The sequence below is a fragment of the Oncorhynchus clarkii genome, chromosome 1 (assembly GCF_045791955.1).
Source record: "Oncorhynchus clarkii lewisi isolate Uvic-CL-2024 chromosome 1, UVic_Ocla_1.0, whole genome shotgun sequence".
NCBI classification, from domain to species: Eukaryota; Metazoa; Chordata; class Actinopteri; order Salmoniformes; family Salmonidae; genus Oncorhynchus; species Oncorhynchus clarkii.
Window position 1 is genome coordinate 18,350,795 of NC_092147.1, and position 16,631 is coordinate 18,367,425.

The 16,631-nt window shown below is 42.1% G+C and overlaps 1 protein-coding gene across 3 annotated transcripts in view; it reads left to right on the plus strand.

The window, feature by feature from the left end:
- LOC139377194 (disintegrin and metalloproteinase domain-containing protein 10) overlaps positions 1 to 16,631 on the plus strand; it is a 58,742-nt gene that overhangs the window by 37,859 nt on the left and 4,252 nt on the right. For 2 of the 3 annotated variants that reach the window (XM_071120231.1, XM_071120375.1), the window contains 6 exons: positions 3,128 to 3,291; positions 8,720 to 8,891; positions 10,471 to 10,615; positions 11,733 to 11,916; positions 12,546 to 12,645; positions 14,502 to 14,731. In XM_071120231.1, coding sequence (XP_070976332.1) covers positions 3,128 to 3,291; positions 8,720 to 8,891; positions 10,471 to 10,615; positions 11,733 to 11,916; positions 12,546 to 12,645; positions 14,502 to 14,731 — 995 coding nt within the window. Of the gene's footprint in view, positions 1 to 3,127; positions 3,292 to 8,719; positions 8,892 to 10,470; positions 10,616 to 11,732; positions 11,917 to 12,545; positions 12,646 to 14,501; positions 14,732 to 14,854; position 16,631 lie in introns of those variants that run through there. The other variant, XM_071120303.1, reaches the window with a different exon arrangement.

Sequence of the window (16,631 nt, forward strand, 5' to 3'; positions counted from 1 at the left end):
TTTGCCTGTTTGGTGGTTCGTCGGAGGGCATAGCGGTATTTCTTATAAGCTTCCGGGTTAGAGTCCTGCTCCTTGAAAGCGGCAGCTCTAGCCTTCAGCTCAGTGTGGATGTTGCTTGTAATCCATGGCTTCTGGTTGGGGTATGTTCGTACGGTTACTGTGGGGACGGCGTCATCGATGCACTTATTGATGAAGTCAGTGACTGATGTGGTGTACTCCTCAATGTCATTGGAGGAATCACAGAACATATTCCAGTCTGTGCTAGCAAAACAGTCCTGTAGCTTAGCATCTGCTTCATCTGACCACTTTTTTATTGATCGAGTCACTGGTGCTTCCTTCTTTAATTTTTGCTTGTAAGCAGGAATCAGGAGGATAGAATTATGGTCAGATGTTCCAAATGGAGGGCGAGGGAGAGCTTTGCATGCGTCTCTGTGTGTGGAGTAAAGATGGTCCAGAGTTTTTTTCCCCTCTGGTTGCACATTTAACATGCTGATAAAAATTTGGTAAGACCGATTTAAGTTTCCCTGCATTAAAGTCCCCGGCCACTAGGAGCGTTGCCTTTATGTGAGTGTTTTCCTGTTTGCTTATGGCGGAATACATTGAGTGTTGTCTGAGTGCCAGCATCAGTCTGTGGTGGTATGTAGACAGCTACAAAAAATACAGATGAAAACTCTTTTGGTAGATAGATGGGTCTACAGCTTATCATGACTTCCTTCGATATCGTGCACCAGCTATTATTTACAAATATACATTGTCGACCGCCCCTTGTCTTACCAGACACCGCTGTTCTATTCTGCCGATACAGCGTATAACCAGCCAGCTGTATGTTGATAATGTCGTCGTTCAGCCACGACTCGGTGAAGCATAAGATATTGCAGTCTTGAATGTACCGTTGGTAGTTAAATCTTCCCCGTAGGTCATCAATTTTATTTTCCAAAAATTGCATGTTTGCTAGCAGAATGGAAGGCAGTAGGAGTTTATTCGATCTCCTACGAATTCTCAGAAGGCAGCCCGCCCTCCGGACCCTTTTTCTCCGCCTTCTCTTCACGCAAATTATATGATGATCAAAATTGGAAGTACAACTATCCAAAGGTGCAGAATTATGGGCAATTACTATCCTTTTGTGCACCAAACAATTTCATACAATTTCAGAGTGATGGCTGGAACTGGGACCTTTCTGTTGCATTTCAAAGATGGTGGTAGAAAAAAACTGGTTGTTTTTTTCTTTGTATTTTCTTCTACCAGATCTATTGTGTTATATTCTCCTACATTCAATTCACATTTACACGAACTTCAAAGTGTTTCCTTTCAAATGGTACCAAGAATATGCATATCCTTGCTTCAGGGCTTGAGCTACAGGCAGTTCGATTTGGGTATGTCATTTTAGGCGAAAATTGAAAAGGGGGGCTATCCCTAAGAATTAAAAACCCTTCTTTAATCTGTCTCCTCCCCTTCACCCACACTTATTGAAGTGGATTTAGGTGACATCAATAAGGGATCATAGTTTTCACCTGGATTCACCTGGTCAGTCTATGTCATGGAAAGAGCAGGTGTTCCTAATGTTTTATACACTCAGTGTATATGACTATAATGGTAATGTAGTAGTAGTGTAGTAGTAGTAGTAGTAGTAGTAGTAGTAGTAGTAGTAGTAGTAGTAGTAGTAGTGGGAGTTGTATTACTAGAGGTGGTTATATTGCCTGGGGAACAATAGAATTGGACATAAGTGTTGTCCTTCGCTCAATATAACCACCTCTAGCAAATATCCTTTGCTTGTGGCAATAGTGGCTGTGCCCCTTTGCAAATATATCTAGTGCCTATTGTGAAGCCAAGCCTAGTTAAATACTGTGAAGCCAAGCCTAGGTAAATACTGTGAAGCCAAGCCTAGTTAAATACTGTGAAGCCAAGCCTAGTTAAATAAAGGTTACATTGAAAAAATAAAATAAACAAAAAATATATATATTTTTAAAGCCAAGATAAACTCCCAACTCCTATAGCCCATGTCAGTTTCATGACCAAAGCTTTTCTACGATCCACATACTGTAACAAAACGTGCCTCTCTGAAATGAGTGGTGGGCTTGCTGAAAGATGATGTCACAATACTGCATTCTGTGAGGAAAAGGCCAGCTGTTTGTAATTGGTGGCCGGTGGGATTGCATGCAGTGCAGGAGCATTATATGAGCCAACAAGTTAAGGCAAGTCACCGATACACAGACCCATCTGGCCGTGAGGCTTTTATCTGCCCCAGTGAGAACTTAGCCTGCCTTCTGGCCTGTCAAATCAAATCAAATGAATGTTTATTTGTCACGTGCGCTGAATACAACAGGTGTAGGCAGACCGTACAGTGAAATACTTACTTACAGGCTCTAACCAATAGTGCAAAAATGTATTAAGTGAACAATAGGTCAGTAAAGAAATAAAAACAACAATAAAAAGACAGTGAGAAACAGTAGCGAGGCTATAAAAGTAGCGAGGCTATAAAAGTAGCGAGGCTGCATACAGACACTGGTTAGTCAGGCTGATTGAGGTGGTACGTACATGTAGATATGGTTAAAGTGACTATGCATATATGATGAACAGAGAGTAGCAGTAGCGTAAAGAGGGGTTGGCGGGTGGCGGGTGGCGGGTGGTGGGTGGCGGGACTCAATGCAGATAGCCCGGTTAGCCAATGTGCGAGAGCACTGGTTGGTCAGGCCAATTGAGGTAGTATGCACATATGTACATGAATGTATAGTTAAAGTGACTGTGCATATATGATAAACGTCCATACTGTCCATACTTTCATTGATATTTAGGGGGCTGGGGACAACCTCAATAAAACATAAATACGGGCCTGTAGTGTTAAAGAGAAAGGTATGCAACCTATACTGTAAGCAATATAGTGAAGGGTGGACAGCCATAACACAGCTATTACAGTAGAAATGGCACATTAGTAACAACTAACACGTTCATGACTTTAAGCAACCCAGTGCAGCTGAGGTTTCTCACGCTTTATTTCTACTGCGCTGAACATGTTGTCTACTGTACACATTCTGCCAAGGAAATTGCCCTTTCACCTAAATGATAGTATCAAGTCTAGACCCTATTCATACCTTATCTTTACTCTCCTTACTTTTCCCTTATATTTCAGGGAACTGGGGAGGGATTTGTTCGCGACACACTCTCATGCGGGATGGTAGCAACGCCAGTCTGAACACGGGCCTGATCACGCTGCAGAACTACGGCCAGTACCTGCCCCCCCAACACGTTCAGCTCACCCTGGCCCATGAACTGGGCCACAGCCTTGGCGCCCCTGTGAGTTCTGGACAGTATCACCCTTGGCTATCCTTAATGTTTTACCCCCATTGGAGTCCTAGCACTTTCCTTTACTTGTTATTTTACTGATATTTGGTGTTATTTTACTGATACATGTCATTTCATCACATTGCCTTTTTTGTTGTACCGGTCGTGTTGCAGCTCTCTGCATTAATTCGTTGCAGGATTTGAACCCCTGTGCTCAAAGGTATTCTTATGTTTTGGAGTTCAGACAGTATGTGAAATAGCTGTTTTCACATGTTGAGCTTAAGTTTTCACATGTGAGGAGAATAATATGGTTTCATGTTTTTGCAGTTTTACATGTTAAGACTTTCATATCTGAGAATCAGATATGCCGTTTCACATGGTAAAAAAAATCTCAATTTCACATTTGGAATTGTAGGTTCACATATGAAAATCAATCACATGTGAAAATATAATTTGCAGGTTCACATGTAAGAAACCTCCACATGTGAAAATCTCACTTTCACATGTGGAATTGCTTTGTCACGAGTGAAAGTTTTTCATGTATGAAACTGCAGATTAGATTTTTACATGTGAAATTCAAATCTGCAGTTTCACATGAAAGAAAACTCCACATTCACGCCAATGTTTGTAAACAAAGTAAATGTATACAAACATTGTATAGCCTTAAACCATGGTTAAAACTCTAATTGTTATATAATTGATGGCATCGTCTTGCATCCATAGTGTAGTCTATTGATTTGAGATTGGTTGCATTTCTCCAGCCTCATCCCTCATCTCAGTGCTAGAGGCGTCACTAAAGACGCCCTGGTTCGAATCCAGGTTGTATCATAACTAGCTGTAATTTTACAATGCAAGCACAAATTAATTGTAAATGGATACCCAAAAATAGTTTTCAGTGCTTTTTAAAAATGTTTATGATAGCATAATTAAATAAAACGCCTCCTTCTTTCCTGCAATTTTCCCTATCTTTGGTTATGTTACCCTGGCCTTTTTTTTCATTTGCAAGTTTTAGTGTATTCATTCCAGCAACATAGCACCCTATATCCTACTGCTGGTTTTCTTCTGAAGCTTAGCAGGGTAGGTCCTGGTCAGTCCCTGGATGGGAGAGCAGACATTTGTGAAAATAAACGTGAAGGAAAAACACGTCAAAAGTTAACGTGAAATTTCACACTTGTCCAAAAACCACGTGTTTTTTTGTGTATTTTTTGTTGTTGTAAGGAAGGCCTTTGGTAAAACAGGATTTGTTGTGAGTGTGTATATGTAGTATGACCAATCTCAATGATCTGTCAGTTCCGCATTTCCCACGTATTGAGCACACTTAACGCTACGTGGCTGTTTACATTATTCCTGAAGAAATCAGGAAATTATCCACTTCACTGCTGCCGATGTTATAAAAGTTGGTCTTTATTGACTAATGTATAGTGTTGAGCGATTAACCAAAATATGGGCATTTGTTTTGTTTTTAAACAACTAATTTACCTATATAATTGACCTTATTATTATTTATTTTAATTATTTTTTATTTAATTTCGTTAGTTTTATTTTAATGTGAGCTCTATGCGCACATTGTGCAGTTTCTGTAGAGATAAATTAGCTCAAGCCCATACTGTGAAATGTAAAAGGGAGTTGTAATTGTCACGAACGTCGTAGTGAGCGGACCAAGGCGCAGCGTGAGTATAGTTCAACATATTTTTAATCTCCGTAAAACAATAAAGAAACAACGAACCGTGAAATCATGACGTGTGCACACATAAACAATATCCCACCCAACACAGGTGGGGGGAAATGGCTACCTAAATATGATCCCTAATCAGAGGCAACGATAAACAGCTGCCTCTAATTGGGAACCATATTAGCACCAACATAGAAATATACATACTAGAACACCCCCTAGTCACGCCCTGACCTACTACACCATAGAGAACCAAGGGCTCTCTATGGTCAGGGCGTGACAGTAATTTCCAACAGGCCAATATTCTACATAGTTTAGAGCAGAAACCGTGGTAATTAATTACAATGACCATAATCCATTGCAAACCTACTTGTCCAGTCTGAGTGTTTCTTTTAGCCTGCTACATAAAAGATACAGAAGGATGAGAGATGTAGAGGGATAGATGGACATTGAGCAGTTGCTTCCCAAGGTACTGTATCTCTACCTAAAAATAAATGACCTAAGTGATTGATAGTTGGTATTCAGCAGTCAAAAAACTATGCCTTATTTGCTACTAAAATTGTGATTTTGTCAGACAGAATAAGCCACAGACAGAATATATACAACAACTTAATAAAAAAATGAAAGTAAAGTCATGGGAATAAATTATGGTTAACAAGTGATAAGCAGTAATGTTCAGTCACTACCATCATGGGACTTTTATTCATTGTTTTATTCTGTATTGTTACAGCATTCAACCCACAGTATGCCTAGTGCATTCAATGTATAAAAAAAACAAGAATCTAAACCGAAATCCGTGATTGATTTTTATTATTCGAACCAATCTCTAAAAGCACTAATCGCTCAGCATTACTAATGATTAGTGCATTTGGAAAGTATTTGTGTTACGTTATAGCCTAATTCTAAAATAGATTTAATAACAATTAATCTACACACAATACCCCATAATGACGAAGCGAAAGCAGGTTTTTACACATTTTTGCATGTCAGAACAAAAACCAAGCTATGAGGTCGAAGGAAATGTCGTAGAGCTCCGAGACAGGATTGTGTCAAGGCACAGATCTGGGGAACACAGTGGCTCCATCCTTCTAAAATGGAAGAAGTTTGGAACCAACAAGACTCTTCACAGCCAATCTGAGCTATTGGGGGAGAAGGACCTTGGTCAGGGAGGTGACCAAAAACCAGATGGTCACTGACAGAGCTCCAGAGTTCCTCTGTGGAGATGGGAGAACCTTCCAGAAGGACAACCATCTCTGCAGCACTCCACCAATCAGGCCTTTATTTAGTGCCCAGACGGAAGCCACTCCTCAGCAAAAAGCACATGAAAGCCCGCTTGGAGTTTGCCAAAAGGCACCTAAAGGACTTGCCGACCATGAGAAACAAGATTCTCTGGTTGGATGAAACCAAGATTGAACTCTTTAGCCTGAATGTCAAACGTCACGTCTGGAGGAAACCTGGCACCATCCCTACGGAGAGGATGGTGGTGACAGCATCATGCTGTGGGGAGCTTTTTCAGCGGCAGGGACTGGGAGACTAGTCAGGATGGAGGGAAAAATGAAAGGAGCAATGTACAGAGAGATCCTTGATGAAAACCTGCTCCAGAGTGCTCAGGACCTCAGACTGGGGCGAAGGTTCACCTTCCAACAGGACACCAACCCTAAGCACACATTAATCAAGGCTGTAATCGCTGCCAAAGGTGCTTCAACAAAATACTGAGTAAAGTGCCTGAAAACGTATGTAAATGTGTAAATTATTTTATTTTTCAAACATTTGTAAAAATGTTTAAAAAATCTGGTTTAGCTTTGTCATTGTGGAGTATTGTGTGTAGAGTGATGAGGAAAACAATCGATTGAATATATATTAGAATAAGGCTGTATCGTAACAAAATGTCAAGGGGTCTGAATACTTTCCGAAGTCTTGGCACATGCTCACTCACTAGCTTACACATTATATTTTTACATTTTCTCCCTCACCAAAAGTGTTGTTTGCAGAACATTACATTTTTACATTTTAGTAATTTTGCAGATGTCCTTATCCAGAGCGACTTACAGGAGCAAGTAGAGTTAAGTGCATTTCTCAAGGGCACATGTTTCACCTAATCGGCTCGGTGATTTTGGTTACTGGCTCAATGCTCTTATCTTAACTGATAGGCTACCTGCCACCCATTATTGGTACCCCTTACATAAACCCCCCCCACACACCCACTTTCCCTCCATAACCACCAGCAACACCATCTACGACCTTTCTCCCACTGCCTCAAATGCCAACATTCCATCCCCCTCCCTATACCCTGGTCCCACAGAGATGTTATTCACACTTCCATAGGCAGCAATGGATTCTTCCCAGGCGTTCCTGCACAGATTAGTTCTGCTACAGCATGTCGGTCTGTGGCCCTTTTATAAATCCAGCAGGTTCTTGGCTGAACGGTGCAGTACCCCGGGTCCACTGACAGGCATGCCTCATTGCTTCCAGATGGAGGATGGGATAGGGCACAGAGAGATCAGAGGGCCTGCTTCACCTGAGATGTATGATGAGGGGGAAGGGGGAGGTAAGGGGTCTGAGGGGAGAGAGGGGGCCAGGCCTTTGGCCTACTTTGGTAATGATATTCTCTCCCATAGTGTCTGGAAACCCTCTTGCTATCCTTAATGTGACAGCATGGCCCTCCGAGAGATAGAGGGAAGAGAGAGGGAAGAGTGAGAGAAGAACCTAACAAAGGGCCCTCAGTCATTTGTCTACATATAGTTTATTTGCCCCTTAAACTGTTCTAAGTGATTACAATCCCAGTCCATATTAACATCTCAACAGCAGATTTAAACACATGAACGATCGGACCTCGTCATTTGTTCAGGTAGATAATCAGAGAAAGTTGGTCTTGGAGAGGTTCAGAGAAGGCCTCAGGGCTGTATCTATATGTGCTGTCCTGGGTGTGTCGTTTGTTATGAGAATATATTGTATTCCTCTTCCAGAACCATGGCCAACAGTGACACAGCACTTTTGTCTCTCTCTTAAAATGACCTTCATTTAAGTTAACAAGCATTTGTATCCAGCATTAAAGAGAGTCATTTTTAGTCTTAAGACTGTGATCGAATCCCCGAGCTGACAAGGTAAAAATCTGTCTTTCTGCCCCTAAACAAGGCAGTTAACCCACTGTTCCTAGGCCGTCATTGTAAATAATAATTTGTTCTTAACTGACTTGCTAGGTTAAATAAAGGATACATCTTGGGGGCTCCCGAGTGGCGCAGCTGTCAAAGGCACTGCATCTCAGTGCTAGAGGCATCACTACAGACCCTGGTTCGATTTCAGGCTGTATCACAACCGGCCGTGGTTGGGAGTCCCATAGTGTGGTGCACAATTGGCCCAGCGTCATCCGGGTTAGGGTTTGGCCAGGGTAGGCCAAACCCTCATTGTAAATAATAATTTGTTCTTACTATTTTACAATTGTAACGATATTCGTCTTCCTCTGACGAGGAGTATTAAAACAAAGACATAATAAAAGAACTAAGGTCAGAACGTGACAACAATGAGTTCAGTAGTTGTTTTCTCAGAATCACCCCATACAAATCCCTCCAATAGTTTTACTTTTAATGAAAAATAATGTTCCGTAATAACTTCCTTTTCATCTAGTGAAAATTATTGAATTTGACATAAATATGTTTGAATATGAAGGCCCCAATGTCCATAATCTTGTACTAGAAGGAGACAAAACTTCTTGAGCTCATTCTACTGTGAAGTAGAACCTTTATGTTCTGTGTTGTATTTGCTTCTCAGCATGATGAAGGTTTGGATTGTGGGAACCTGGGTTCTTCTGGAGGGAAAGGCAGGTTCTTGATGTTCCCTCACGCTACCAATGAGGTCCGGGAGAACAACGATAAGTTCTCTCCCTGCAGCATCAAGCATATCAGCCGAGTCCTGAAAGTCAAGAAGGATGACTGCTTTGTGGGTGAGGCTCTACATGTAGGTCTAAACAAACCAGACCTCCTCTGTGGAAAAGAGGACATCAATAGCATGTAGTGTTCTGTTTCTCTACAGTGCCTTCAGAAAGTATTCTTACCCATTTACTTTTTCCACATTTTGTTGTGTGAAAGCCTGAATTTAATTTTGTCACTTCCCTACACACAATACCTGATAATGTGGAAGTGGAATGTGGAAGTGGAATTATGTTTTTCAAAATGTTTACAAATTAATTAAAAATGAAAAGCTTAAGTCAAAAGTATTCAACCACTTTGTTATGGCATGCCTAAATAAGTTCAGGAGTAAAAATCACATAATCACATAGTAAATTGCATGTACTCACTACGTCCGCAATAATAGTGTTAAACGTGATTTTTGAATAACTACCTCATCTCTTTACCTCACACATACAAATGATCTTTAAGGTCCCTCAGTCGAGCAATGGATTTTTCAACACAGATTCAACCACAAAGACCAGGGAGGTTTTCCAATGCCTAACAAAGAAGGGCCCCTATTGGTAGATGGGTAAACATAAAAAGCAGACATTTATTATCCCTTTGAGCATGGTTATTATAATTACACGTTGGATGGTGTATCAATACATCCAGTCACTGCAAAGATACAGGCGTTGTTCCTAACTCAGTTGCCGGAGAGGAAGGAAACGGCTCAGGGATTTCACCATGAGGCCAATGGTAACTTTAAAACAGTTACAGAGTTTAATGGCTGTGATAGGACAAAACTGAGGATGGATCAACAACATTGTAGTTACTCCACAATACTAACCTAACTAATAGAGTGAAAAGAAGGAAGCCTGTACAGAATAAAAGTATTCCAAAACATGCATCCTGTTTGCAACAAGGCAACAAGTATCTGCTTTTCACCAGACAATGGAAGATGAATTCCCCTTTCAGCAGGACAATAACCTTAAACACAAGGCCAAATCTACACTGAAGTTGCTTACCAAGAAGACAAAGAATGACCGAGTTACAGTTTTGACTTAAATCTACTTGAAAATCTATGGCAAGACCTGAAAATGGTTGTCTAGCAATGATCAACAACCAATTTGACAGAGCTTGAAGAATTTTGAAAATAATTATGGGTGAATGTTGCACAATCCAGGTGTGGAAAGCTCCTAGAGACACAGAAAGACTCACAGCTGTAATCGCTGCCAAAGGTGCTACTACAAAGTATTGACTCAAAGAAATATCTAATTACATAAGTATTCACACCTTTATTTCATTTTCAATAAATTTGCAAAAATGTATAAAAATGTGTTTTACATTGTCATTATGGGGTATCGTGTGTAGATTGGTGGGATAAAAAAATATGTTTTAATCAATTTCGATTTTTCAGGCTGTAACAACAAAATATGGAATAAGTCAAATGGTATGAATGCTTTCTGAAGGCACTGTATCTCTCTGTGTCTCTCTCTCTGGGTATCTATCTCTCTCTCTCTCTCTGGATCTGATTTATTCCAATCATTTATGAAGATACCATAGGACATCTACATGAGTCAGCAGTGTTGAGATGAGCTAATGTGTGTGGCTATATGTGTTCTGTCCTGTCAGTCAGTGATCAGCCCATCTGTGGGAATCAGATCGTGGAGGAGGGGGAGGAGTGTGACGTGGGCCACAACGAGACAGACCTCTGCTGCCACAGCGCCAAGGAATCTGTGGGCATCCAGTGTCGCCTGAAACCTGGCAAGAAGTGCAGGTAACTTCGGTTCCAAAGTTTCGCAATTAAAATCAGTAGTAGGATTAAAATTGTCCCTTTGCAATTTGCTGATTCTAGATCTGTTTCTATGGGTAATTTCTATATAAAGTTACATAACATCACCCATGGAACATTTTTGTCAAATCAAATCAAATCAAATGTATTTATATAGCCCTTCGTACATCAGCTGATATCTCAAAGTGCTGTACAGAAACCCAGCCTAAAACCCCAAACAGCAAGCAATGCAGGTGTTGAACCACGTTGGCTAGGAAAAACTCCCTAGAAAGGCCAAAACCTAGGAAGAAACCTAGAGAGGAACCAGGCTATGAGGAGTGGCCAGTCCTCTTCTGGCTGTGCCGGGTGGAGATTATAACAGAACATGGCCAAGATGTTCAAATGTTCATAAATGACCAGCATGGTCAAATAATAGGTCTGGGACAGGTAGCACGTCCGGTCAGGATTCCATAGCCGCAGGCAGAACAGTTGAAACTGGAGCAGCAGCACGGCCAGGTGGACTGGGGACAGCAAGGAGTCATCATGCCAGGTAGTCCTGAGGCATGGTCCTAGTGCTCAGGTCCTCCGAGAGAGAGAAAGAAAGAAAGAGAGAAAGAGAGAATTAGAGAGCATACTTAAATTCACACAGGACACCGGATAAGACAGGAGAAGTACTCCAGATATAACAAACTGACCCTAGCCCCCGACACATAAACTACTGCAGCATAAATACTGGAGGCTGAGACAGGAGGGGTCAGGAGACACTGTGGCCCCATCCGATGATACCCCCGGACAGGGCCAAACAGGAAGAATATAACCCCACCCACTTTGCCAAAGCACAGACCCCACACCACTAGAGGGATATCTTCAACCACCAACTTACCATCCTGAGACAAGGCCGAGCATAGCCCACAAAGAGCTCCGCCACGGCACAACCCAAGGGGTTGGGGGTCAAAGCAGAGTTGTGGTTGTGGCTGTGAGGATAATTACCTCTATCTTACCATTCAAAAACAAAACAGTAAATCACAATACACCCAGTAATTGTCTCTCTTTGTATATCTGTCTGTCCGCCCATCTGCCTGTCTGTCTATCTGTCTGTTTGTCTTTCTGTCTGTCCCCTCAGTCCCAGTCAGGGTCTGTGCTGTGGGCCAGCGTGTGTCTTGAAACCGTCAGGGGTCAGCTGTGAGGAGGAGTCAGACTGTCAGCTGGAGAGTATTTGCTCTGGTCTCTCCCCCATCTGCCCAGAGCCTGTGGCCAAGGCCAACATGACCATATGCAGTCTGGGCACCCGGGTGTGTCTCAACGGGGTGAGCACCGTAGGAGGGCTAGACGATGACTCAACATTTTCACCCATTGCACCCATTGTCTCATTGCGACGACATTCCAAAGTCAACAGTATCCACTTTCACAGGATCTGTTGTCCTTAGTTGCCAACTTGAGTACATTTTCTCAATGTTTTCACCCATTCAGATGATAAATTGGGTTCTGAGTTTGGAAAGTTGTTCTGAATGTGAAGATTGATCAACTTTTTCAATGTAAATTACATACGTATGGCTCTCTATGGGGGCATAAATCCTGAAATATAAGATTTGGACCAGAACACATTTCTGAGGCTGCCTGGAGCAAGGAACAAGTTAACTGAATACAGATGTTTAGGATTTGTGGAAATGAGCAGGCCTGTCCTGCATTTTTGTCTATGAGACTTCACTGGTGGCCATAATGTACTAGAGCTCATCCAGGCTAGAGCTCATCCATTCTCTTTATGTCTTCTCCCCTCTCTCCTCTATTTCACCATCCCTCTTTCCCTCTCTCTCTCTCTATCCTTCCCCACCTCTTCCCCATATCCTTTTCCCTTTCTCCATCTCTCTATCTCTCTCTCTCTCCCTCCTTCACTCTCCCCTATCTTTTTCTCTCCATTTCTCCCTCTATTTCTCAGAACTGTGCTAAATCACTGTGTGTGAGGTACGGCCTGGAGCAGTGTGACTGTCTGGGAGAGTCCAAAAACGAAAAGTGCCACATGTGCTGTCAACAGCCGGGTAAGCACTGTCATGACGTTGGCCTGGGGGTAGATTTATGACAGTCAAAAATACCTCTTCCCCCCTTTTTCCTCTCTCTACCCTACTGATGTGAAATTTGAAAACCCCTTGGTTAACATACAGATTCTGGGAACATCAGAAGGTGGGGGGAAATTAACTATATTCTGGTAATCTGACCAATTGAACATATGCGGTGGTACTTAATGAATATGATGTCAGTTCGGTTGTCATCTGGGACAATTCTCATCAATGATAGGATGACATAAACTCTACAGTGGAAAGTCTACACATCAGAGTTATCGGATTCACATGGAATTGTTGTTCAATTTAAATGTTTGAATATACAATTATTGGTGAAGAGATGAAATGTAATTTTAGCTTCCAAATGAGAGATTTGGGTTTTCATAAGGTTAGGGCTCTGCTCAATCAGTGGCCCGCCCCTGTGAAGAGTCATGGGTTATAAAACTTTTCAGACACACCCTTCTCCCTCCACTATATAAAGCCTTGACAAAAATATAACCTCCTGTTCCGAGGACGTGAGAACGACGGTCTGATGTCAGAATGGTTCAGATAATAACTGCAGAACGAAGCCAACATCAGCGTGAGCTTTGGTTGCGAATGGTATGCACTTTGAACTCTTATTCACTACAGAAGTGATACCTCCTAGCCGTTGAGTTAGCAACAGCAGCTGCAAATGAGGGTTAGGAAGGAACAGACAGAGTATCCCGTCTATCACGTTACTACAATGTATTCAATTGACCATCAGAGACATTCTTCAAAGGACAAAGGACTCGGTTTGGCAACACGGCCTTCCTTCTACCACCAACCTACCGAAGCGCAGCTCAGAGTAAATATTTATTGCATTTTCCTTTTCCAAATGGGCGGTAATTTAGAATGCATAAAATACTGTATTTACGATAGCACAGCTTCTTCCTTTGGTCCTCAGTCTTCCCGCTCTTTCACTCAAACCCAGCCCTTTCCTTTTGTGTAACCAGCTGTCATATCTGTTCCGCCCGCTAGGGACGTTTTCCTTTCTGACGTAATTTGTAATCAAGGTATGATTCATTCTGTGTATATGTAATTCTGTGTGATTATTTGGTATTTAATAAATAAATAATGAAACTCAATTTTGTATTGCTGATTCAACTTGTTAGCCAGGGTTCGTGAAGATAATTCTTGGTTTACAACTTTCAGATGAGACTGAATTAAGGTGACGATTAATATTGACTGCTATTGATGTAAAATATTACTAGGTCTTTAAGAGTTTATTCGGAAGATAACAGCTCTATAAATATTATTTCGTGGTGCCCCGACTCTCTAGTTAATTACATTTACATGATTATTTTATAGAATAGCATGTTATATCACTTAATCCGGCATAGCCAAAGACACGACAGCACAATCCCTCTTCTCCTCCCTCACCCTCGTTTCCTCTGATGTGCTTAGATCTAGAGAATGGGGCGGCAGGGTAGCCTAGTGGTTAGAGAGTTGGACTAGTTACCGAAAGGTTGCAAGTTCAAATCCCCGAGCTGACAAGGTACAAACAAATCTGTCGTTCTGCTGTGGGTTAACAGGCAGTTTAACCCACTGCTCCTAGGACGTCATTGAAAATAAGAATTTGTTCTTAACTGACTTGCCTAGTAAAATAAAAAATGTGTTTATGATTGGGGAAAAAACATTTGCTTTGAGGTTCCCATCATAATACATCCTTCTGTTTGAACATCTGACGTGCTGTGTAAAAGTTAAATTTAACAAGGATAAGGAGCTTAGTTACAAATGTGTGCATGTGATTTTCCACTCAGTAAACTCAATCATTTAATCTATAACAAAATGTTCACTGTATTTCTTCACCTCAGACAAGCCTGCAACCTGTGCCAGCACCACATCCTCTGTCTTGACCAGGCATTTCCAGGGAAAGCGTGTAGCCTTGGTTGCCGGGGCACCGTGTTCAGCCAAGCAGGGCTACTGCGACATGTTCCAGGTGTGTCGCATCCTGGACGCTGACGGGCCCATCGCCAGGCTGAAGAACTCCTTTCTCCACCTGGTAGACCTGGATGAGTTTGATGACCTGGCTGAGTGGATAAAGGTTTGTTATATGTTTGTTGTGCTTTAGGGGGTCGTCTATCTATCTAAAACATTTCCACTGCATTTCAACCCTACCACAAAAGGACCAGCTGACATAATGTCAGTGATTCTCTCGTTAACACAGGTGTGAGTGTTGACGAGGACAAGGCTGGAGATCACTCTGTCATGCTGATTGAGTTTGAATAACAGACTGGAAGCTTCAAAAGGAGGGTGGTGCTTAGAATCATTGTTCTTCCTCTGTCAATCATGGTTACCTGCAAGGAAACACGTGCTGTCATCATTGCTTGGCACAAAAAGGGCTTCACAGGCAAGGATATTGCTGCCAGTAAGATTGCACCTAAATCAACCATTTATCGGATCATCAAGAACTTCAAGGAGAGCGGTTCAATTGTTGTGAAGAAGGCTTCAGGGCGCCCAAGAAAGTCTAGCAAGCGCCAGGACCGTCTCCTAAAGTTGATTCAGCTGCAAGATCGGGGCACCACCAGTACAGAGCTTGCTCAGGAATGGCAGCAGGCAGGTGAGAGTGCATCTGCACGCACAGAGAGGCGAAGATGTTTGGAGGATAGCCTGGTGTCAAGAAGGGCAGCAAAGAAGTCCCTTCTCTCCAGGAAAAACATCATGGACAGACTGATATTCTGCAAAAGGTACAGGGATTGGACTGCTGAGGACTGCGGTAAAGTCATTTTCTCTGATGAATCCCCTTTCCGATTGTTTGGGGCATCCGGGATTAAGCTTGACCGGAGAAGACAAGGTGAGCGCTACCATTAGTCCTGTGTCATGCCAACAGTAAAGCATCCTGAGACCATTCATGTGTGGGGTTGCTTCTCAGCTAAGGGAGTGGGCTCACTGACATTTTTGCCTAAGAACACAGCCATGAATAAAGAATGGTACCAACACATCCTCCGAGAGCAACTTCTCCCAACCATCCAGGAACAGTTTGGTGACTAACAATTGCCATAATTGCCATAAGGCAAAAGTGATAACTAAGTGGCTCGGGGAAGAAAACATCGATATTTTGGGTCCATGGCCAGGAAAGTCCCCAGACCTTAATCCCATTGAGAACTTGTGGTCAATCCTCAAGAGGCGGGTGGAAAAACAGAAGCCCATAAATTCTGATAGACTTTAAGCATTTATTATGCAAGAATGGGCTGCCATCAGTCAGGATGTGGCCCAGAAGTTAATTGACAGCATGCCAGGGATTGCAGAGGTCTTGAAAAAGAAGGGTCAACACTGCAAATATTGACTCTGCATCAACTTGATGTAATTGTCAATAAAAGCCTTTGACACGTATGAAATGCTTGTAATTGTACTTCAGGATTCCATAGTAACATCTGACAACAACAAAAATACACTGAAGCAGCAAACTTGGTGGAATCTAATACTTGCATCATTCTCAAAACATTCTCAAAACTTGGCCATGACAATAGAAAGCTTCCTCTGTTGATGTTCTTCGTTCAGATGTTCCAGCCTCAGTTGGCTTTGAGCTTTGGTCTCGCTAGAAAGCGCAGCGAATCAGGAATGCCCACAGGGATTTAAAAGATCTGTTCAGGTGCGTCATGTTGAGTTAGTGAGATGGTGACACCTACTAGTGCTTAGATTTACCGCTCACACAATTGGTTTGGGAGCCATGCCAGTTAATGGTTATTAGGCTGTGAAATGGCAATAGTAGTGTTTCCATACCACAGATGAATCGGCTACTGCATACCCATTGGTTCCATCCAAATGAGTGTGACACATAACAAATTCTAGTTGACTGTAACAAATGGGTTCTTGAAGAACAGAACACGTCAAGTCAATGTGAATTAAAGTAAATTGCAGTGGTGTTTTGACTATTTAACAGCTGACAATAGCAGATTGGAACTAAAGTGGGTGAGTGTTTGACTTGTTGTGCTCTTGTCTTC